The 24,735-nt window shown below is 36.0% G+C and overlaps 1 protein-coding gene across 11 annotated transcripts in view; it reads right to left on the reverse strand.

The window, feature by feature from the left end:
• LOC145664473 (testis-expressed protein 2) overlaps positions 1-24,735 on the reverse strand; it is a 472,752-nt gene that overhangs the window by 132,721 nt on the left and 315,296 nt on the right. For 10 of the 11 annotated variants that reach the window (XM_081731173.1, XM_081731175.1, XM_081731183.1 and 7 more), the window contains one exon: positions 6,410-6,701. In XM_081731173.1, coding sequence (XP_081587299.1) covers positions 6,410-6,701 — 292 coding nt within the window. The remainder of the gene's footprint in view (positions 1-6,409; positions 6,702-24,735) is intronic. The other variant, XM_081731179.1, reaches the window with a different exon arrangement.

Here is a 24,735-nt window from a genome sequence, read left to right on the forward strand (position 1 = left end):
CTCTAGAATTTTCCTCTTATAAAAATGGTGGACATGGTGTATACATCATTGTAAAGTATGTTTCATTACAAATCCAATGAAGTATAAACCTTGCCTATATTGTAATTCCCGTGGAAGTTACATGTGATTTTTCTGCACCTATTGTATATGGTAAAATGGACAGTACACATAGCATATATTTATAGAAATATATTTATTTCTCAATGAAGAATGATGCGACTCAGATGAAACTTACAGGGTTTACTAAATATAAATCAAGCTAACCTAGAATATAATTTGTATGTTTATATGCCTAAGGGTACCCGAGCTAGAGGTACAAAAATGAAGAAAAAGGGAAATTTCCCGAAAATCCCTCTGTCACGGGAAAACTGTGCGTGATAGAGAAAAACGGATTGCAGATTCGAATTCAGCGGCCAAAGTTCCTTTAAGATCACGTGTTTTCTCTCATGAGGCAGAAAAAAAGTTAAAAATTTGTTGACTAGTGTAATCAATTCTTTTGTGTAAGTCTATTTGTTTCCAATGAATTCATGGAAATGTCATACAAGCAGGAAGATAATACATGAGAAAGCAAAGAAGTAACTATGTGCTGCTTTACATTATTCCTTAACATTGTCAATAGTTGATGCCATCGGTAAGTACGAGAAATGTTGGAAAGGAGAAAGAAACTTATTTAAGATACCTTTAAGATTAGAATGGAACTTACTGTGGATGGACCTAAATCTGGTAATGGCATTACAAATGATAGTAATACTAGTCAAAGGTTCTTCGAGAAAACCAAGATAGGTTTATAATTGACAGGAATAGATCCAGACTTAATCTATCGTTTCGGAACAGTATTGAGAACAAATTCGGGTGGGCACAAAATTAATATAACAGTATTCCTCATCTACGTAGATGACTCTAATAAACTTGTCAATGCATGGGCTAAGTTTAATCTATATATCAAAGACGTTCGTCTTATGATGAAATTCAATTCTCGTGTAATAGTGAAAACAGCAACTAATATCCCAGTTTCACTATTGATCAGATTATTGAAGTAATTAAAGGTCTGAAAAGTCAAATTCTCTACTGGTTAATGGCATACTCATTTTTATAATCAAAGGAATTATGTGTTTCATAGCTCCTATTCTTGTGTCATTACTTAATTGGAGTATACTAGCTTTCACCTATCCTCATAATTGAAAAGCTGCTGTTCTCTTATCCCTAAAATTCATGGGAAAGATTATGCTGATTATATACCTATTTCTATCATGGGAATATTACCTAAATTTTTTGATAAACTTGTCTAGAATTATCTCTATAACCATGTTTCACCTGACACTGTGGATCAACAGCATGGTTTTATGAAAAATAAATCTACCTTATCTAAGTTAACATGTTTTATGTATGATATTCTTCCTCCAGTGAAGACTCAAGGACAAGTTCATGTAATATACTTTGATTTTTTCTAAGGCTTTTGAGAAACTTCCTCACGATATACTAATTAACGAATAAAAATTACATGGTTTATCGCCAAAATTTATTAAATGGTTTATTTCGTATCTAATCAGTAGAAACTTTGTTATAGAACATAAAAGTTATGTTTCTAATACATATATTTTCTGGTGTTCCCCAGGGCTCTAACTTGGGTCCACTTTTGTTCCTCTTATTTGTTAATGATTTAAAAGAAATTATTAGTTTTCAATTTTTTATGTACGAGAATAATTTGAAGATGATTTATTAACAACGTTCATGATTGTGTAAAATTACAAAATAACATTGACTCTATTGTCACCAGATCAAAAGTTAATGCTTTACCTTTGAATTTTAACAAAACATTCTTTGTACCCTTTACTTCTAAAACCAATTCGAAAAATTAAGTTGTTGACAATATTTCTGTCAAAAAGGTTGTCTCTATCAAGGATCTGGTTATTACTTTTGAATCTAAACCTTTATTTAAACTCTTGAATGCATAGTAGATCTTGTGCTGGCCGAAGTACATATTCAACTGAAAAATGTAGGAAGAAGAAAAGTAGGCAACAGTGTGCTAAATACTGAAAAGTTGAAAAACGAGGAAATAAGAAATATTTTCGTTGAAAAATTCGAACAAAATGTTCAAACGAGGAAAGGATAAGCGCAGGTAGTAACGCACGGTGGGAACATATTAAACGTTGCTTACAGCAGACTTCAGAAGAAGCAGTAGGTTACCGCGAACACAAAACGGCTAAGAAACCATGGGTTACAGAGCGGATGTTGCAGAAAATGAGGAAGAGGAGGACGTGAAAACAGATTGATACAGAAGAGGGCAGAAAGATGTACAGAAAGTTAAATAATGAATTACGAAGAGAAATAGACACAGCGAGGGAAGAGTTTTACAAAAGAAAATGCGAGGTTATAGAAGAATTAGAAAGAGTTGGAAAATATGAGTGAGGAAATGTGCAAGGAGGTGAAATCTATGGAATTTCGGAGGAAACAAGGGGTTATTACGATGGCAGTAGAAAGTAAAAATGGGAAGGTAATCAGCGAGAGAAATGAGGTCATAGGAAGGTGAAAGAATACGTTGAGGACTTGTATGAGAGTAGGGATAGACCGTGTAGCCTAAATGCTGAAGTAGAAAATGAAAAAATGAAGTGAAATCTTTAAGTTTTACGTCCCACGGTTATGCCGGTTAGGCTAAAGGAGACGGTGATTATGAGAGATGAGTGAAATGGTGGAATGAAGAAAGTGGGAGGAAACGGGAGAACCCCGAGAAAACCCACAAGCACGGTGTTTGTTCACCACAAAGTCCACACGGCGCGAGCTGGGATCGAACCCGGGACCCCAAGCACCGGAGGTGAACGCTCTACCACTGAGCCACCGCGCCCCCAAAGTAGAAAATGAAGTAGGCGAGGATGATAAAGGATTTAGTATTCTTCGGGATGAGTTTGAAAAGGCTATATCCGAAATTCGGAATAGAAAGGCAACCGGAATAGTTAACATACCAATCGAATTCATTACAAGTATGGGAGACATTGGAAAGAAAGAATTGTTCCAACTATACAATGAAATATATGAAACAGGAGAGTGGCCAAAAGACTTTCTGAAGATGATCATGATATCGATGGCTACGAAATCGAATTAAAAGAGATTGTGAGGATTATAGAACTATTAGTCTCATATCTCATGCAACTAAAATTCTGCTCCGAACAGTGAAAGAAGGTTATATGGAAGAACAAATGAAGAAGTCGAGGAGTAGTAGTTCGAGTTCAGAAGAGGCAAAGGCACAAGAGATGCAATTGGATTATTAAGGGCGATCGGTGAAAGATTTATAGAAAAAGGGAAAGAGGTGTATGTTGTATTTATTGATTTAGAAAAGGCTTATGACCGCGTGAATTGGGAATTTTGTTGAGAGTTCTAACGAAGATAGGGTTGGAATGGAAAGATCGAAGACTCATAAGAAACTTATACATGAACCAACAAGTAAGTATTAGGATAGGGGAAGAACTGACGGAAGAGAGTGCAATTGGAAGGGGTGTTCGACAAGGATGCTGCCTCTCGCCAACACTATTTAATGTATATCTAGAAGAGATAGTGAAAAAGAACCTATATGATGATGACGGCATTTCAGTACGAGGTAGAATGATTAGATGCATAAGACTTGCAGACAATATGGTGCTTGTTGCAGAATCTGAAAAGAAAATCAATAAAATGTTAGAAAACCTGAGGATGGGCTTTGTAGAATATGGGATGAAAATAAATGTTAGAAAGACAAAAGCCATAGTGATTGGAACGAAGGGGTCTGTGTCAAATATAAAAGTGGAAGGGGAGAAAATACAAGTGAATAGTTTTCGATATTTAGGTAGTATTCTTAGTAATGACATGAAATGCGAACGTGAAATAAAAGGATAGGAATGGCGAAAGAAGCCTTCAGGAGGAAGAAAAGTCTGTTTTGTGGGATCTTGAATAAAGAGTTGAGAAAAAGACGCATAAAATGTTTCGTGTGGAGTGTTGTACTGTATGGGGCGGAAACGTGGACATTACATAAAAGTGATGAAAATCGACTGGAAACCTTCGAAATGTGGGTGTGGAGAAGAATGGAAAGAATTAGTTGGGTCGAGCGGAAAACGAATGAAAGTGTTTTAGAAATGGTGGGGGAGAAAAGAACACTTTTAGATATTACTAAGAAGAAAAAGAGAAACTTTTTGGAACATTGCCTAAGAAGAAATTGTATCATGAGGGACGTCCTAGAGGATATAGTGGCGGGAAAGAGAAGGGGGGGGGGGGCGAAGGAGACTTCAATTAATGGATTATATAAAAACAGAAAGACGTGAAGACGAACAGGTTAGCGAGGTTCGCGGAGGACCGTGGACCATGGAAGCTTCCTAGCTGCGGCAAGTGACCTGCCAATAACGGCAGAATACCTATGATGATGAATGCATAGTCTCTAAAGCTAGAAGGAACTTAGAAATTATAAAATGGATTTCTAAACATTTCTCCTCTTTGTAAATCTGTTTAATACTATATTATGTGAACACAAGAAGCTATTTGGAATACAGCGCGAATATTTGGAATAAAGGCACCCAATATTTCAAAAAGACATTGAAGTAGTTCAGAACTTGTTTCTCTTATGGTTACAATGGCAATTCAAATCCTTATCAGAGAAATCAAATGACCAAATTAGGCACGGAACCAAGTCAGTTCTTGGTGTGGATATATTCAACATACTACCTGGTTGTGGCAGTTCAGTTACAGCATGAACTTGCGTAAGGACAGAGTGAACATGAGACCTCCACAGAGCGTCATAAGGACGTGTATGCAATACGAGTTCAAACTGGGGTCAAACGCCGCTGCAGAGGGGCGGAAAATGTGCCAGGCACTTGGTGAAGGTGTCGTGACTACGTGGACAGTGCGGCGGTAGTTTACCAAGTTTAAAGACGGTGACGAAACATTCGAAGACGCACCACGTGCCGGAAGACCAACACATGAGCAAAATGAAGATCTTGAGCAACAATTGAGGCGAACAGTGGCCAGACATGTGAGGAACTGAGACTACAATTCAGTGTGAGTGGAGAAACCATTTGGCAGCACCTCCATCAGCTTGGGAAGCACTACAAATTGCGTCGATGGGTCATACATGATTTGACTCCGGGCCAGAAGGCAATGTGAGCAGACACTTGTGTTTCTTTGCTGTCTCGTCTGAGGAAGGAGCCATTGTTGGACAAGTTGTTGGCATGTGATGAGAAGTGGGTCCTATATGAAGCTCCACGGCGCCGTCATCATTGGTTAGCGTCTCATGAACCGATTCCAAAACAGCCGAAACCAGCACTGCACCAGAAGCAGGTTCTCCTGTGCGTTTGGGTGAAATGCTCGCGACATCGTGCATCGGGAATTGCTACCAACTGGTCAGAGCATCAATGTAACTGTGTACTGTCAGCAGTTGAGCCGTGTTGAAGAAAAACTCAAAACTCCGGAGCCAGCACTTCTGAATCGCAAAGGGGTTCTCCTGTTACAGGACAACGATAAGCCCCACGTGGCTAGGATGACCAGAGACACCTTTCTACGCTTTGGATGGTAAACACTATTGCATCCGACATACTCCCTGGACATTGCACTGTCCGATCATCATCTGTTCCGTTCCTTGGACAATCACCATAAAGGACGCCAATTCAAATCCCTAGTAGACGTGCAAAACACACTTGATACTTTCTTCGCTTTACGGCCCACAAAATTCTGCCGCAATGGAATCCTTGGTCTTCCAGAGTGTTGGCAGGAGGTCGTCGATGCTGATGGGGACTACTTTTGATCTTCCAGGTACGTCGTACGTGACATATCGATGTTCGAAGGTGGTGGGTTAAAAAGCGACAGAATTTTCTTGGTTAACTTTATAGTTCTCTTAATAAACAAAAATACTATGTGGATACAACTTGCTGGAAACGCGCACAAAATATCTACATAATTCAAGACTATATTAATACTTATTAATTCGTTTGATTACAGAAATTACCTGACAATGCTTTAAAAAAAAATCGAAAACTAAGGAAACTTAAACTGGTGAAACGTTATTCAATAAGGAAGAGAGTATTCCACTGAATAATAAAACATATATCGAAAATAGATTCCAATCATATACGTAGTTGATGTAATAAAACTACGGAAATATTTTCTCGTTAAAATTTATAATCTTTTACGATTGCAGAATGTTTTCAGAAAAGACAAAAACTAGACCATTGTAACAAAGTAACGTACTACTGAACGAAAAGGATTATCATCTTAAGCGTCACAAAATATCTACAAGTGGAACTAACTACAAGCTAAGATGTGCATGTAAAATCATATACTGAAAATCGTGCATTAAAAAACAGAAACAAATATATGTATATACGTACTAAAACATAGTAGAACTAAAAAAAAAAAAGAAAAGTAAACTAAAAACAGAATAAATCAAACAAACCGAAGAAATAATTGGATTAACTGATGCAGAAAAGTGTCCTTTGATTTTGTGCACCTGCTGCTGAAGAAACTTTCCCATATGCTTCTGAAAATCTGCTTCTGGATTAGATTGCTGAGATGACGACGGGGAGGACGGTTCAGCTTTCGAAGTGGAAGGGACATCATCAACTGCTTCACTTCGTACTTTTTTTTTATTTTCAGCATCCAAAATAGTAGAATGTACGTAAGTAATGCCTGGATCTTTGAGGCCAAGATATGAAGTTTCATTTACAGCAGCCGTCAGTCTTCTATACCTTGAAAAAAAAATGAAAGAAATGAATGTCAAGAACGAGATTATTTACTTCCATCTCAAACAAAATAGTAGATATGAATCATTAAGTGCGAGTTACCATAAATGTAAAAGTTCAGCCACCATTGCAGATTAATTCTCTTTTTGGTTCATACACACTATGGCATTGAGGAGGTTGAGGGGGGGGGGGGGGGGAGCAAGGTGACACTAGTTGACCACGAACGTTGTCATCAATACACACACTCATAGAATTTTCAGTATAGGTTTTAAGCATGTATAACTTCCTACAAAATAGACATAGAACGTAATTTTTGTTCCAAAGTAAAATAAATTAACTGCAATTTAAGTAAAGTAAATTAATAATTAGTTGTATTATCTGTGTATAGTGCCACATTTGAGATACATTGAAGGGAACTTGCAAAATAAATAAATAAATAAATAAAATTGTTTTAAATGTTACATTTGAATAGCTCCGGAATTAAGTAGTATTGTGAAAATATTGTAGTAACTAGATTTATATCTAAATCGTATCCAGATTTATAAAACAGTACCAATATGTTATCGACATACTTTAAAACAGAAAGTTATGTGATTTTTGTATTAAGACAAGATGCAGTAGCTTCGTAATTATTCCTTACACAGAAGGTTGATCCGCGTATATGTGTCCAATTTTGAAATAGCACTAACCTTATGAAAATCCATGGGACCACCATCGGTTGGCCTCAATGTGATGGCCATGTGTTCTGGCAATAGCCCTGCACCGTAACTTCCACTGTAGAACACCACGACGAAGTACAGGAAGTAGAATCTTCTCCCATTCCTCCAGGCAGGCTTTCCACATGCCCCCGAGAGTAGTGACACGACGAGACGAAAGTGCCCTTTTCAGTAGACCAAACCCGCAGAAATCCATGGGACTGGCATCTGGTGATTTCACGGGTATATCATGAAATGGAATAGCACAAATGCTGGTGTCTGTCTCCATCTGCTTCAGAAAGTTCTGGGTAGAATGAGATGTATGTGAGGAGGCCTTATCCATATGCACAGACACTTGCTTTATGGCATGCCCATATAAACGAGGCAGATCTTCTGTATAAATTGGGGTCAGTATATGTTGCTGAAAGAATTCAGAGTTGATTTTATAGTTTTTAGGGACCTGACGAATTGTTAACTTGCCCTGATAAGAGTAACCGGCGACAACCATAAATCCTTTCGAGAAAGATGCTTTGCAATGACGGATGAACGCAGGACGACTTTTTGCATCTCGTGAAGTGTAAGTTATCGAGAGATTTTTGCCACAATCTGATAGATACACCCATGCTTCATCTAGTGTGGCCACAAACTTCCACTTTTCCCCAGATAGATGGTGTTCATAGAGGCGCCTGCTGTTGGTCTTTCTCTCACGGCGATGGGCCGCACTTAGGTAATGTCCATGATTTTTAAAGACCCTCCGTAGGTTTAATTTCCCACTCAGGGCGCGGTTAACAGTTGACTGTGGTATGTGGAGTCGAGCTGCCATCACACGTTGCGGAGGGGGATTTTCTTGTAAGGCCATTCACCGCAACTTCTGAGCTACTTGCGGAGTCACTGTGGTACACGCTCGCTTCCTCGACCCCTTAGTGGGTGAATGCTTACCGGTATGTTTTCTTTTTTATACTGCTTGATTATGTTCTTGATAGTCGTCGAACTCAATGCATAACCATTTTCTTTGCACTGTTTTGAATTTTATAAACCGAATATTTGGCGTGGAAAAGTCCAATTACGTAGCCCTTCCAAAAACGGTTCATCTTTGGGGCCATGATGCACACGATACACAGTTTCGCTTGGCAGACGATAGAATGGACCTCCAGGTATAGCACACGCGTTTAATCACTTGGTTCGGCCGCTTCTGTGGTCAGGGGTACGGGTGTAAAATTGGACACATATACGCGGATCGACCTTCTGTAGCTAGTATACTTGTTTCATTACGTAGAAGCTATCGTAAGTGTTACAGATATCTACCTCCGCAGATTTAGTCTTTAGGTCAGAAAGGTTAATATATGGTTGTGTCCTTTTAGGAATAATAATATTTTCTAGAAGTATGTTCGTTAACTTTATATGGATAAATTCAGTGTTCAAGTGAAAATTCGATCACAATGCCGTTGCTTTTGAGTTTGCAAACGACTGAGAAATTGACGTTTGTTAGAAAGTCACTGTGTTGTACTCCAGAATATTTATTTGTTAAGCCCTTAACTATCTCAAAATCTTAGTAAGTTATAATTAACTGTTACTTTTATGATTATGCATTACTTATGAATATGGCCGGAGAAAGAGCAAATCATTCAGTTTTAAGTAAAACTGAAATGCAGTACAGTTTAACTAATTTTCGAGTAACTGCATGAATTTGGAACATTTTTTTTTGCATTCAATATTAAGCATACCATAACTAGTATTGGCAGAAATGTGAATGTTGATCCAAATTCAAGCAGGAGTTGATTTGCTTTTCACCCAGCCATATTTGTAAAGATCCGGAAGTGTAATTTTGGCCATGTTTGGAGAAGCCCAAAAAATTGCTTGGTAAATAGAATGCCTGCAGCGATGTAAAAGAGCGTCTGTGAAGGAAGATTTTGTGTTCTGTGGAAAATTATTATTTTCCTTAAACCATCGATGGTGCTTTCTTTCTGACTTCCATATAGATGAATAAAAAGTTTAATAGACTTGAATTTGGGTGCGTCTAAGTCAAGACGAGTGAAAGGATTATACAATGTGTTGACCATTGTTGCAGTTAGTGACTCAAATTTTAAATACCATAGTTTAGACTTTTCTCTTATTGAAGAAGTTAAGTATATCCACTGAAAGCATACCATAGTGGCGGGATACGACTTCCAAATGGTCCGAGGGCTGCTGTGATCTTCTCTATGTCAATTATTCTCTTCTTATTTCTTATTACGAAATGTATCAACAGTTGACAGTCTTAGGCAAAATTTAACAAGCTTTAAAAATGACAAGTTAAGATGACAACATCGTAATACCCGGTTCGTATTTCTATCAACCTTGCTCCTTTTTTCAATGAAAAATGAAAATGAAATGAAATTTTTGAGTTTTACGTCCCACGATTATGCCGATTAGGCTAAAGGAGACGGTGATGATGAGTAATGAATGAAATGGTGGAATGAAGAAAGTGGGAGGAAACGGGAGAGACCCCGAGAAAACCTACGCACACGGTGTTTGTCTACCACAAAGTTCACTTGGCGGGAGCAGGGTTTGAACCCGAGACCCCTAGCACCAGAGGTGATCGCTCTACCACTGAGCCACCGCGGCCCCCGTTTTTTCAATGAGTGGACCGCATGTAACACTATTCTGGCGTCAGCTTCTTCACGGTTGCACCTTTCTATCATGTTATTTCCAGATCCATAATAGTGAACGGTTATATAGAAATCACTTCGTACAGTTTCAAGATGCGTCACATCGATGTGAAAATAATTCCTGTTTGTTTGTGAGTGACGCATAACCATTGGCCACACTTTGGGCAGCCTTATCTTTACGCCTACCTTTTGTTTTATTTCGTGAATCCGATCTTTACGTATCTCGTGTTTTATGAAACTTCCATAGTAAGAGTCCTAGACAACAGGTAGTGCTAATGTTTTCTTCAATGAATTACAATTTGTGTCAGAAAACACATATAAAAGTAGTTTTCAAATGTTACTGACCTTAGGAGACGGGGAGCGAATTGAGGATCCACCATTTCAGATGATAGCATGAAAATTTGAAGGCGCTGCTGAAATGACATAAGTTGTTCTACTGACCTGAACGTCATTCTGGAGGCGCACACGAACAAGAGACTTTTTTTTAAAAAAAGAATAATACATCTTGTTGACATTACTTACAATCGGAGGAGGATATTCTTGAATTTCATGAACAAACAATTCGTCCATATTACCTCGTCTTCATTTGTAGTTACGTGCATTTGACTACAAGAGAAACATTTCCGTTTAATATTCTCACTTGCCTTTGTTGTGTTCGCTTACGTTTTGGCGTCGCGAACAGCAATAAATTATTTTTGTGTATTGGGATATCAAATTATTTACTTTTTCTCATAAGGTCTTTATTCACAAAACCTTTCATATTGTTGTTTACCTATATCTTAAAGGATAGACACTGATTCTTCGTTTTCGCTAATGTTACTTTGAACATTCACTAGTTCATTACCTAATTCGAGAAATGGGTTTCAAATCTTTCGAATTGCTTCAACCATGATGTCTAATTGCCCTTTTACCATTTCTTCATGATGAAAATAATCACAATTATTATATCCATTGTCTTTATATCCAAAAGAAATTTTAAAATCCTCAAATTATTTATTTACTTCAAGGACAAACGCAGACCAGTTCGGAAGAGCAATTGGGATGTTGAGTAAGTGAATTACTTCCCCTGATCTCACTAATCTCTTGTTTAGCTGTGTATGTCCTTGATAGATTGATAATGGGAGAGAATTGTTTCTTAGATCTGAGGACAGTGAACCTTCTAATCTTAAACTCATTAAGAACCGATTCTGACAATTGTTTCGTATTATTAACACAGATGGGAACCCATTAGGCACAACGGTAGTGGCCACATGCGAAAAAGATAGTTCCAAAATGTTGCAAGGCTTTTACATAAAGTTCAAAATATCCCTTTCTGTGAACAAGTACGAAATTCAAGAATCCACTACACAAACGAAGGATAAATATTGGTGTTCTTAACTCAGGTATTAAATACAGTGTCTGGTGATATATTACTTCGTAAATTTCATTGAGAAGTGCCTACCATGCTACATAGGTTATATGGTGTGCGTACCTACACTTTGTGACACACACGACTTTCGGAATACCATCTGCGATCCCTTGAGAGGCTAAACGAGTTCCCACAAGAGCTTGAATCTATTCTTAGTCCCTGCCGGATCATGGTGTCTACTAGATTGACTTCAGTAATCTTCATGACTTTTTCATTACATTTTTAAAAAATTCATGACTAAAAGCACACTTCTTCAAAACATACTTGCGCATGTAATTTTTTTAAGTTCCTTAAAATCATCAGTTTAACCACAACGTATACGAAGTAATTGGAGGGGAAGGAACGGAAGAAATAAAATAACGAGACTTCAAAACCCAATTCACAGTTTGCTGTTTGAAATACTTAGCTACTCTTTTCTTACTTAATGCAATGAAACTTTTAGAACAAAATAACACCTTCGGAGATACAGAAAATTTTATTAAAGGAAACAAATGAGCTTTTCGACCGAAAAAAAAAAACTAATGGTTAAAATGTTCGTTATATATTGACACAACTGGAGGAAAACTATACAGCTGCTCCTGCAGGGTGATTTTTTAAATTCTCTGCTATTCTTGTTGCACAGTTTATATTATATATATATATATAGGGTATTTCAGAACAACACCGACAACATTTAGGAGGTGATTTCTGACACCAAGGTAAGACAAAAAGTACAGACTAACCTGGGTACACACACGCTTCATTTCGGCGTTACAGGCTGCCGAAAACGTGAAAAAATGAACTTTAAAGATCCATAGTTCCAAAACTATGGGGCCTACCCTAGTCGGGCCAAGACTTTACTAAGGAACTAATATGTGCTCTATCCAAAAATACATGCCTGAATCCTGCAGTACTTCCGCAACAATTTTCATAGAGGTAGTTAGTGAGTACTTCAGATTATATGCCCGTAACTAAACTGCCTGTACAAAAATTGTTGCGGGAGTACCTTAGGATTCTGAAACATGTATTTTTGGATAAAACACATATTAGTACCTAAGTAAAGTCTTGACCCGACTGCGGTAGGTCCCATAGTTTTGGAGCTATGGACTTTTAAAGTCCATTTCTTCATGTTTTCGGCAGCCTATAACTCCGTAAGGAAGCATTTGGGCACCCAGGTTGGTCTATACTTTTCGTCTTATTTTGGTGTCAGGAATCACCTCCCAAATGTTGTCGGTGTTGTTTTGAAACACCCTGTATTATATATATATATAGAGAGAGAGAGAGAAAGAGAGAGAGAGAGAGCACGAAATTTTTTCTATACTTCTTAACCTAATTCCTCCTTAGTATAAGTCACTTCTTACATCGATCCGTAAGATTTTCGTAAACCTGAAAAAAAGACAAACACAAACAGTTCCATTGTTCAAGAAATTAGTATCAGCCATAATAATGCCTCGATCACTATTATGACGTAGTTCATTATAGTCAAAATAGGATGTTCTCATTTTAGACTTCTAAACTATGCTATGCGTAAGTGTCGGAAGTTTTATAGAACGGCTTTGTCCGTCCGTCTGTCTGCCGACAGCTATCAGAACAAAAACGGTAAGAGAGACCGAGATGCAGTTTTCTACAATTGATTCAGTGTCCCAAGAATATGTTTTGCTTCCTCCGTTAACTCTCTACTCAAACCTGAACTGGTTCAATTAGGTTCTTTCCGGTTTCAATGCTTATCGCTATAGAACAAAATTGGTAATAGAGAGCGGCAAGTAGTTTTCTGCAATCGATACACTCTCTCAAGAGAGCATATTGTCACAACACGCAACCGGAAGTGTTTGAAATTTATTACTACTTCCGGATTCAATACTGATTTTCATAGAGCAAAAACTGTAAGACATATGAAGATGCAGTTTATCTGCAATTGATTCAGCGTCCAAATAATATATTAAAATTAAATTAATTATTTCCTGCTTTATTATTTATCGTCATACAACAAAAATGGTATTAGATAGTGACAATCGATTTTCTGGAGAACCGACTCACAGTCTCCAGAGAATATACCATCAATCCGCAACACTGTACGAGAACCCGAAGTGGTTGAAATATACTACTGCGCAGTCGCCCCTTGTCGGTCTGAGAGCTCACGTAATGCGCTTATAAACAACGTGATTGGGGATGTCAGAACTGACAAGTTGCGCCCAGAGTTTTGTATACATTGAATTTGGCAGAACGCAAGGTACGGAATCTGACCTGGGTTGCATGCAAATAAAATCAAACATATGCAAAAAGAGACAGATCGTGATGTTAAGGGGGTTGAAAGGGGTGAGAAGGGAGCAAATTTTAGGACAGGTTAACCTATTTGCACTTGCTTATAAATCTTCGTGCTGCCTTCTTGATAGTTCTTCCAGTGGATTGACGTCCGTCCATCCCTCTATCTGGTTGGCTGGTCGTTCAAGCAGTTGAGAGTTAAGGGTTAGCGAAACCCGGACAGGAAAACCGACTTTACGAAGACCGCAAATTCAATCAAAGTCGAAACTTCTTTTTAGAAAACAATTCATCGTGGTCAACAGCTATGTAACGTTAGCTGAAATAAGATGCTCTCTAGGACAGAGCAAAGCTAAATTTATCGTAAGCTTGAAAATGAAGTTTGCGTTCTACATCTTAACTCGTCCCTAGTTCAATATCGACTCCTCTTTCAAAAGTCTCTCGATCGTTTTGTTTAGCGCCCCTTTCGGGTTCATATCCTCGGTCATTAACTATGTTTTCCGTCTTGATGAAAAAGAGCGTGCTCGTAGATTAACCAAGGTAAGGTGATGGTAGGAATACGGACGGGGAAGCAATCTGTTGTTTTTATTAATTAAGAAATTACAAGTGCAAGAAAGAAATGACAGACAGCAAGAAGACTTTTTAGTAGGAAAGGCAAATGAACTTAGAAAAAAAATCGAAAAGTGATTTAACATTAAATGAATGATTATGCTTTTCACTGTAATGAGTTTTAAGATAAAATGTCCCGTAGTTCGAAATAAAATGTGTTGTTGTGTGTCTAAATACACATATCTTCACACTACTACTTCCAGTTTTAATAATGATTTTTATAGAGCAAAAATTATCAGAAATCGAGATGCGGTTTTCTTGGAATTGATTCAGCTTCTTAAGAATTGGTTTCGCCTTCACTAATAAGCCTCTATTAAAACAGGAAGTGGTTCATATTATGATTTGGTTTCATCATTTACAGCCATTTAATAACAGTAATAAATATAAACGGTAATATATCGTGACAAGCTGTTTTCTGCAGTCCATTCACGGTGTCAAGAAAACATACTATTACAATCCGCAACACTACTAAAACTGGAAATAGTTGAAATTTACTACTACTTCCGGTTTTAACACTAATTTCCGTAGAGCAAAAACGGCAAGAGATATGAAGATACAGTTTTCTGACAGATTCAGATTCCCAAGAGTAGGTACTATCTCCTCCCTTAAAGATCTATTCAATTCAGAAGTGGTTCAAATTAAAGATTTCCTGTTTCAATCTTTATAGCATAGAACAAAAACAGTAAGGTATAGCAAATAATGGTTTTTTGATAGGGATTCAGCGTCCGAGGAACTGGTTTTAACTTTGATCTTATTAACGTATTGCAACGAGAGTTATAGATATACTACTTCAAATTTGAGTATTGAATTCCCATAGTTTGGAAGTCTGCCATAGTTTCACACTCTGAAACGATACTAACTTTTTTATCGCTCTATTCAAACTTAGCGTTTTTTTCTAAGTTTCTAGACTGATCGCCATGAAGAAACACGATAATAAATTTTCTTCATATAGATTCACTATGATAGAAATAGGTTCTATTTCCGCCCTTATCTTTACAGAAAAACAGGAAGCTGTAGAAATCTGTATAAATTTCAGTTTCAATTTTGACCTTCTTGGTACAAAAACTGAAAAAGAGAAAGCTTTCGCATGGAATCAGCGTCTGAAAAACAGGTTCCATTGTCGACCCTATTCCTCTATTGCAACCGAAAGTTAGATATCTACCACTTTTGGCTTTAACAGGGTGTCTACTAAAATTCCAAAAGGAAATTTCGTGACTTTTTCGTGACCTTTTCTTTACCAAACCATAACATATCGTCACATTCAAAAACTATATTCTTTAGCAGTACCTACTAACCAGCAGTACCTACTTACTAACAGTACCTATATTGTTTAGCACTTATATTTAATGTTATCTCTACTTTTAAAGGCTGTTCCCTGGAGCGATAAAAAGTTGGAGTCTTCTCACATCATTTCCAGTATATTCACTGTATATAGTCTGTTTTGTTCGGAAACTAACCAACAGCAAATACCCACAAATCCATTAATCTTAAAATTACATATCAAAATACACACAATGTACGTATATTTACAAATCCTTAGCAATCCTTTAAAAATTTTACACTGGTTGTAAACAGTTGTACTGATGGATTCTCTCTCTTTTAAGTTGGCTAATATTATTTTACCCCTTGAGCTTTTTCGATCCTCTGAAGTGCTTCAATCTCCTCTTCGGTCTGTTGTAACAACCTCCTTTTCTTCTTCTTCAACTCTTTAAGGTATTCTGCTTCCACCTTGATTTTGTTTTGCCTTTCTTGTTCCTCATCTCGTTTCTGTTTCAAAGCTTCCATTCAATTCAACGAGGTATTTCTCACAGCCATGATCATAGACTGTTACCGATACATTACGTAAGCCTCCAATGGATAGCACGGCACAATATACGGAACGTTGAGAAATAGAAAAAAAAAATGATCAGAGAGGTTCTACACTAAACACTCTTAACAGAAAATCCTCTTTCTTCAGCACTATTTCCATGGAACATTGTAAGCATACGTTTAGAAAATTCTACAAGTTTATTAAATGACTGAAAATTTTCATAAGAAATACATATAACCTGTCTTTCTTCCAAGTAAACGACCTACATACTCCTTGAATATGTGGTTTTTCACACAGCACTAAATAAATTTTCTTAATTTCATCTGCTTCGACGTAAGTTACATGGCTATTCTAAGTCAGTTCTTGTAAAGCACTATTCTGATTTTCACGAAGCTTTGCACCTTTTGAAAACAATGCAGACTGCAGTGCAGAAATGTTGCCAACTAATTATACAAAAAAAGTTATATGTAATTTTGTGGTAAGAAATGAACAAACTGAATGGGGAAAACAATGAGATTAAAAATGAAATGGCATGGGCTTGTGATAGGAGAATCAAGAACCTTTTTCTCTCGTTTGCAGTGGCGTACGCACTGCTCTCCTGAATCTTTGAGCTACTATGTAAACGCAGACACGCACCAGGAGGAAGAAGGGCAGAACGTTAAATTCCTTCTAGCTGGGTAAATTACAACTAAAACTAACTATCCCTACTCTTAAAGCTTCCTCAAGCTGAGAATCTATCCAAAATGTTAGGATTCAGAGCCACTATTACATGGTGACTTAGTGGCTCTACTAGCAGATCTATGAGTGGATGAATGGATTAAAGTTTATCGACCCCTTTAATAACAAGGCTGTATGAGATGTGGACCCAAAACCTAACGAGTGATCCGAACTACATGAACTTCCTCCGGAAATCGAACGCGAGTCTCCGGCCCGCGTCTCGCGAGTACGCGAATCATATAGTTCGGAGTTAATTATCGGACCTAGAAATATGTGCAGTTGTACTCACCATTTCTATTCAAAATTGAGCTCTTGGGGGGCCGTGGTGGCTCAGTGGTAGAGCGTTTACCTCTGGCGCATGGAGTTCCTGGTTCGGTTCCAGTTTGCGCCAAGTGAACCTTGTGGTGGACAAACACCGTGTGCGTGGGTTTCCTCAGGGTTCTTCAGTTTCCTCCTACATTCTTCATTCCACCATTTCATTTATTCATTTTTTCATCATCACCGTCTCCTTTAGCCTAGCCGGCATATGCATGGGACATATAACTTAAAAGATTTCATTTCATTTCATTTCAAAATTGAGCTCCTTGTACGTTTCCATTACAGATGTAACGTTATATTTATGTTACATTCCAGCCCACAGTTCGCGTAATTTTTAACTTTATCAAGAAGGTCAAAATACATTAAATAAGACAAGTTACCTTGTAACACTATTAGCTTTTATTCCTTTTCACTTCATTAATAATACTTTTCCTTTTCTCGGTGGTTGTCATAGCAACATTTTAAATAAACAATTATCCGCTGTTATGATAACGAAGAGTACCTATTATACACATAAAATCAGCATATATCTTTAGCTACTGAGATTAAATCTTACTTCTTTCTATTTAGAATCAACCACATTATACATTCTTTTTTTTATTCTTCTTCTACGCAACAGATTGTGTACTTTTATGCACCGTTGCCCAAAACCAAGATATAAAAATAGAAGAAATTCACAAAATAACTATACAATATCGTTATATATATGGCTCCCGACGATGACTTCTTGAATTGGTTATAATTTAAGAAAGAATCCTGGACCTTTACCTATTTTTACATATATGGTTACATTACTTTCCGAATAGCCCTCATATATATTACAATACACACACACACACATATATATATATATATATATAAATTTCATTTTATCTCATTTTTATATTCATTTAACAATTCCATTTTATTTCTATAAACTTATCAACAAAGAGGACGTACTCAAAAGTCGATTAATTTATTTAATTATTCAGGTCCTAAGGCATATTCTTTAGTTCAATATTATGTGAGCTCATTGACGAATCAACTTAGTATATGTTGACATACTATATAACTTATTTCTTCTATTTGGGCAAAAGTACAATACTGATAAACAATATTTGTTATCGATGCATAAATGTAAATTACATAGAATTCAGAAGTACGAATTACAAAGACATAACAATACACAAAATGAAACAAAATAATAAATATCATAACAAGGATTAATACAAGTAAAGAAATTATTACATTAAGAATCAATCTGAAAACTCAATATTATGTATGTTAATGTTGGATAAAACTTCTGAAAGAACTAATGTCTTAACTAACTGTATCCATTTACTTTTAGAATGTTTTGACGGACGCCATATTTTCAATTCGTCAATATTACGTAAACCCAAAAGTTTACCAGTTTTCACATCTATTAATTCAAAAACTTTAGGGTTAATTTGTTTGATACACAAATAAGGTCCTGCATATAAATCGCAAAACTTATAAATCCTTTTTAATGACGCATCACTTTGAGGATGTAATCTCACAAAAACTAAATCATTTGTTTGAATTCTAGATTTACCTGACTGCTGATGTTCAATCTTCTGATTTCGTAGAAGTAGTTTTTGTCCTACGAAGATGTATCATACTTACAAGATGTGAATAATCCATTTCATCATTTACACTAAGTTTAATGCCAAAATGTTGTTTTATTGGCTTTATGAAGTCTGTTCCATTATGAATATTCGCCGGAGCGACACCCAATGTATCCGAAACTGAATAATTTAAAAAGTAAGTAATTTCTGTGACATACTTAATCCAATCGTTGTGTTTGTTACGACAATAGCGTCTAAATAACATACCAAGAGTTCGATGTACATTTTCAACAATAGAACTACTAGGATGGTTTGGAGTAACAAAATGCACTTTAATGTTGGCATTGTTCAATGCACGGATGAATACATTGCGAAATTGTCCACCATTGCCACAAGGAATATGCTCAATTGGGCCACAATGTGGTATATATACATTCAGAATTCGCTATACAATTGTCGATGAAGTCGCCCTGCGCAGAGGATATGCCACTAAATACCTAGTAAAGATATCCATAAATGTAAAGAGAAAAATTTCACCTGTAGCTGCTCTAGGAAGAGGTCTATATAAATCAACAGAAATAAGAGAATGAGGCTTTTCAGGTAGTATTGACATCATAGGTTTATATATAGACTGATAGTTATGCTAAATTATCATACACTCCTCACAATCATTGATATAACTTTTGATTTGCGTCCTAAGTGATTTCCAATAAAAGGATTTACTAATCAGTAAATATACTTTCCAATATCCAAAATGTCCAAAATCGTTATGATATGCTTTTTATATACGTGGTCCCAATGTTGGGAGAATGCAATTTTTTTTCCTATTTTTAAATTTAAAATCTTTAATCAAAAGTATACCATTAGATATTTGATACAGAGAATTCCAATTACGAGGACAACCACAATCCTGAGGGCAAGATGTTAAATGATACATAATTTTGGAATAATCTTCATAATTCTTTTGGTTTTCTTTCAATTCCTCAATGGATATTTTGGCAATCTCATCCTGTAAAATTTTGAAAGCATTTATGGATAATATTCGATGATAATCATTTGGAAACAATCTCGATAATGTATCCACTGGACCACTGTCGACTCCTTTGATATGTTGTAAATCAAAATCAAAGGATTGAAGTTCTAAGTGCCATCTTAAAAACCGGCTATTATATCCCTGTACCCTTTTTAGATGATATAACGAATTATGATCCGTTATAACTGTAAAATGGCATCCACTGATGTATGGAGCGAATTTCTGAAGTGCGAAGCGTACAGCAAGTAATTCGATTTCTGTAGTCGTATATCCCTTCTCTGCGTTCTTCAATGTTCGACTAACACAGTAAATAACAGCTGGCTCATCTGTTGGGTTAAGTTGCCATAATATGCCAGAAATTCCTGATAATGAACCATCGCATTGTACATAAAAAAAGGACGATCATATCGAGGATGATTTAGACGAATGTTTTCCATAATACACATTTTTATTTGTTAAAACTATGTTCTTGTAAAGTACCCCATTGCCACGGAATTCCCTTCTTAGTTATTGAGAATAGAGGTTGAGCAATTTCTGCAAATCGAGGTATTGATTTTCGGAACCAATTGAATAATCGCAATACTTGACGGGTTTCTTTTAAATTAGTAAAAGCGGGTAAATCTCTTATAGCCTGTATTTTGGATTCACTAAAACACATTCCTTGAGCATCTATAGAATAACCTTAGAATTCAATAGATTCCCTGAAAAATTTAGATTTTTCTATATTTACGGTTAAGCCTGCTTTGTCGAAACGCTCGAGAACTTCATCCGAATTTTCTAAATAATCTTTAGGAGTTTTCCCCATGATTAAAATATCATCGGCATAGAAAATCACATTTGCACGAAGATCTTGTCCTATTACTTTATTTAAACAAGATGCCAAAGCAGCACTACCATTAATTAATCCAAAGACAACTCGATTATATTAGTATAATTGTCCTTTAAATGAGAAAGCTATATAAGGTCTTGAATTTTTTTCCCAACAAGATCTGATTATACGCCATCATGAGATCCAAGTTCCCAAATATTGTATTTCCTTGTAATGAACTAAGGATGTCTTCAACTGGGGGATACCTTACTTGTTGTAATTTTATATGTTTATTTAATTTTCTCAAATCTAATACTATTTTCAGACGTTTGCCATCCTTTTTAGGTACCACATGTAGCGGGTTTAAATGAACACATTGTGAAGGACTTATTATTTCGTCTTGTAACATTTCTGAAATCTGTTTCCTTACATTTTCCCTAAATATGTAAGGTATAATGTATGGCTTTGTTACTATTGGGCTTTCTGTATCAACTTCAATATCATACACGAAATCTTTACAACGTCTTGGTCTCGGTGAAAATACCTTTCTATGTTAATAGAGAATATTCCTAAATTGTACTACAAAATTTTTATCAGTATTCTTTACGTTGTTTATAATTTCATCCACACATCTATGAACTGAATGATCACTGATGTCTGTAATAGGCTTTTCACTTCCATGATCCATAATAACCTTTTCCTTATTATTGCACTCATTTACATAAAGAACATTATTTATAAAGGGTTGACACTGGCAAGCAATGTTGTCACTAACAGGAATTACATTTTGAACAATTTTGTCGTGAAGGGTATGTATTGAGAATGTTTTATTTACAAAATCTAAAACTGCACGCAACTGCGTAAGAAAATCTAGACCTATCAGTACATTTTCGTTTATTTCATTAATAACCAAAACGGGAATTAAGATTTCATAATTCTATATTGCAATTACCACTTGAGTTTTTTCCATAACCCTTTTCTTATGTTTACCTGTGTAATCAACCAGAATTAAATTGTCTATTTTTTGCAATCTAGTGTTGGGGTAAGTCTTGTAAGTTTACGCCGAAAGGAATATGATAGTAGTGATACACTGTATCAATCAAAGTTTGAAGTGGAATGTCATCAATTTTCACATGTATTCTAGCAGTACTATTCACATGTATTCTAGCAGTACTAAAGGTTTTCAAGAAAACAAAATCATTATCATGGGTATATACATCTATCTCATCGTCAAACATCCAATGACAATTGGCGATAGGAATATATTGATAATTATCACTAGTATCTAAAATCTTAAGATTAGTTTCTTTTACAGAAAAACATTCTTGCGTATCAGTTACTGACGTGGCTTCAACCCATACCACGTCAGCCTCATCTAGTTTAGATTACCATTACTAAACGATTCAGTTATGCTACATTGCACATCACAATCTTGTGTACGGTCCTGCCTGTTATGAACTTCAACGGTATTCCGATTTCTATTTTGATAACTTCTGCCGCCTATGAATCTATTGTGAAATCCATTTCGTGGAAAATTAAACTTATTGTTCACTTGATTCCTAAATGTATTACGATTATTGTTTCTATTTCTCCTAAAATTAGATTCAGTTCTATTACCGGTAAAATTACGTTTAGTTCTATTCTCGTTACAATGGAATCTATTTTTATTTCTAGCATTAAAATTACCTTCTTCCCTGACATTAATGTTGCGAACAGGTATATAACTAACTTGATTACGATTAGTATTGGCTTGATTACGATTACTATTCGCTTGCAACATAGACTGACTTTCAAAATTTTGCACTATCACAATAAGGTGATTGAAATTAACGCATTGTGCAGAAATCAACATTTGTTGCAATTTAAAAGGTAACCAGATTCGGATTGATGATATTTCTCTTGACTCCTGTTGATGTGGATTAATTAATTTCAACTCATTATATACTGATATTACAAAATCAGTGAGACTCTTATCCAATTTTGAGTTATAATGTCTATTTCGAACTAAGGCGTCTCTATTGGCCAACATGAAATCATTTTCAAAATTAGAAAGTAAAGCATTTTTAAAATCTAGATGATTACGTAAATTACTTCGGATTACTTTGAACCATACGGAACACGGTGGTAATAAAATATGATGCAAAATTTTCAACAATTTACATTTGTCTACTCCCATTAACTCACACTCCTCCTCAAACTTTTCTAAGAAAGTGCTGGCCAGGATGTCATTTGATCTTCCACTAAATTTTGTTAGGAATCTAATTTCACTGAATCGAAAATGATTATTTTTACTATTATGTTTACAATGTTTAGGATTTACAATGTTTTTCCGGCGGAGAGATGAATGATTTCTTCTCCTATCTCTCTCCATACTAGCTTCACTATCGTCCTTGTCTGAGTATCCTTCAGATGAATTACTATCCTCCACTACTCTTCTGGATTCGTATGGTATGGATACAACGTTGACAGCCGGAACTCGATCACCATTTGCAGTACTAAGCTTCTCTTTGATCGTATTTACTTTTCTCAATTTCCGGATCTGACTAGTATGCTCATTGACTAAAGTTTCTACCACTTCTACCGAACTTTGCACGTCAGTAAATCGATGTAAAATCGGTTCCATCTTATAATCTGTTCTAATTTAGAATATATTTGATGGTTTATTTGTTCCAATTTACTATCCATTTTAGTGTCCATTTGATTAGTTATTTGCTCGAACTTAGCATTCATCTGTTGGGCTAGTTGCTCCAGCTTGGTATCCATTTTAGTGTTCATTTGCTCCAACTTGGTATCCATTTGAGTGTTAATTTGCTCCAATTTGGTATCCATTTTTTGCTGTTGCTGTGATATTTGCTCACCAAGCTGTCTTATAAGATCAGCCACGCTCGTTGATGAGTTCATACCAGATAAATCTACATCACCACCTTCTTCGTTTATATTTTCACTTCCAGAAACATTCATTTTGATGTTTCTATAAATTCTTTTCTTACTTCTGAGTAAAGTATACTCCGTGTTGAAAGCTATGATGAGATTGCTCTAATGAACTTCAAAACTAATCTCAAGGTAATCCTGGTCGGTAAACACCATCTATATATGTAACGTTATATTTATGTTATATTCCAACCCACAGTTCGCGTAATTTTTAGCTATATCAACACGGTCAAATTACATTAAATAAAACAAGTCACCTTGTAACACTATTAGATTTTATTCCTTTTCACTTAACTTCATTAATAATACTTTTCCTTTTTTTTTGGTGGTTGTCATAGCAACATTTTAAATAAACGATTATCCGCTGTTATGGTAAGGAAGAGTACCTATTATACAAATAAAATCAACACATATATATCTTTAGCTATTGAGATTAAATGTTACTTCTTTCTATTTAGAATCAACAACATTATATATTCTTTTTTTTTATTCTTCTTCTACACGACAGATTGTGTACTTTTATTCACCATTGCCCAAAATCAAGATATAAAAATAGAAGAAATTCACAAAATAAATATACAATATTGTTGTAAGGCGAGCGAGTGTTCGGAACAAGCAATTGTTCATTCTTAAAGAACTTGAAAACTACTGAGTTTACTTATTTATTGAATAGATAATTTTTTTATTTTATTTTCTTTGTTATATGTAATAAAATACCTATAAAATATGTTCTGAATCCTCGCGACTTATTCTTTAGTTTAAAAAAAAATTTGAGGTTTGCGTCCCACGATTATGCCGGTTAAGCTAAAGGAGACGGTAATGATGAGTGATGAATGAAATGGTGGAATGAAGAAAGTGGGAGGAAACGGGAGAACCCCGGGGAAACTCCACCACAAAGTTCACTTGGCGGGGACTGGGATCGAACCCGGGACCCCAAACACCAGAGGTGAACGCCCTACCACTGAGCCACCGCGGCCCTATCCTTTCGTTTGATATCTAACAGAAAAGTTACGCCTTAAACAAATATGTCATGAGATTATGAAGACTCTATCGAAATTTTATTTATCAAATTCCACGAAACTTTTTAGATTCTACATAGGAATAAAGACTTAACATGTATATAGCACCTCCTCTTAGTTTCGCTGCAGCCAGAGAGAGAGAGAGAAAGAGAGAAATAAGACTCAAACGTTACGAACCTTCCTATCCAATATTATAAAATTCTTAGATGTTGAAGATTCCTTTGTACAGTCTTCAGGAGAA

The sequence above is a fragment of the Thermobia domestica genome, chromosome 11 (genome assembly GCF_964235325.1).
Source record: "Thermobia domestica chromosome 11, izTheDome1.hap1.1, whole genome shotgun sequence".
In the NCBI taxonomy this organism is placed as follows: Eukaryota; Metazoa; Arthropoda; class Insecta; order Zygentoma; family Lepismatidae; genus Thermobia; species Thermobia domestica.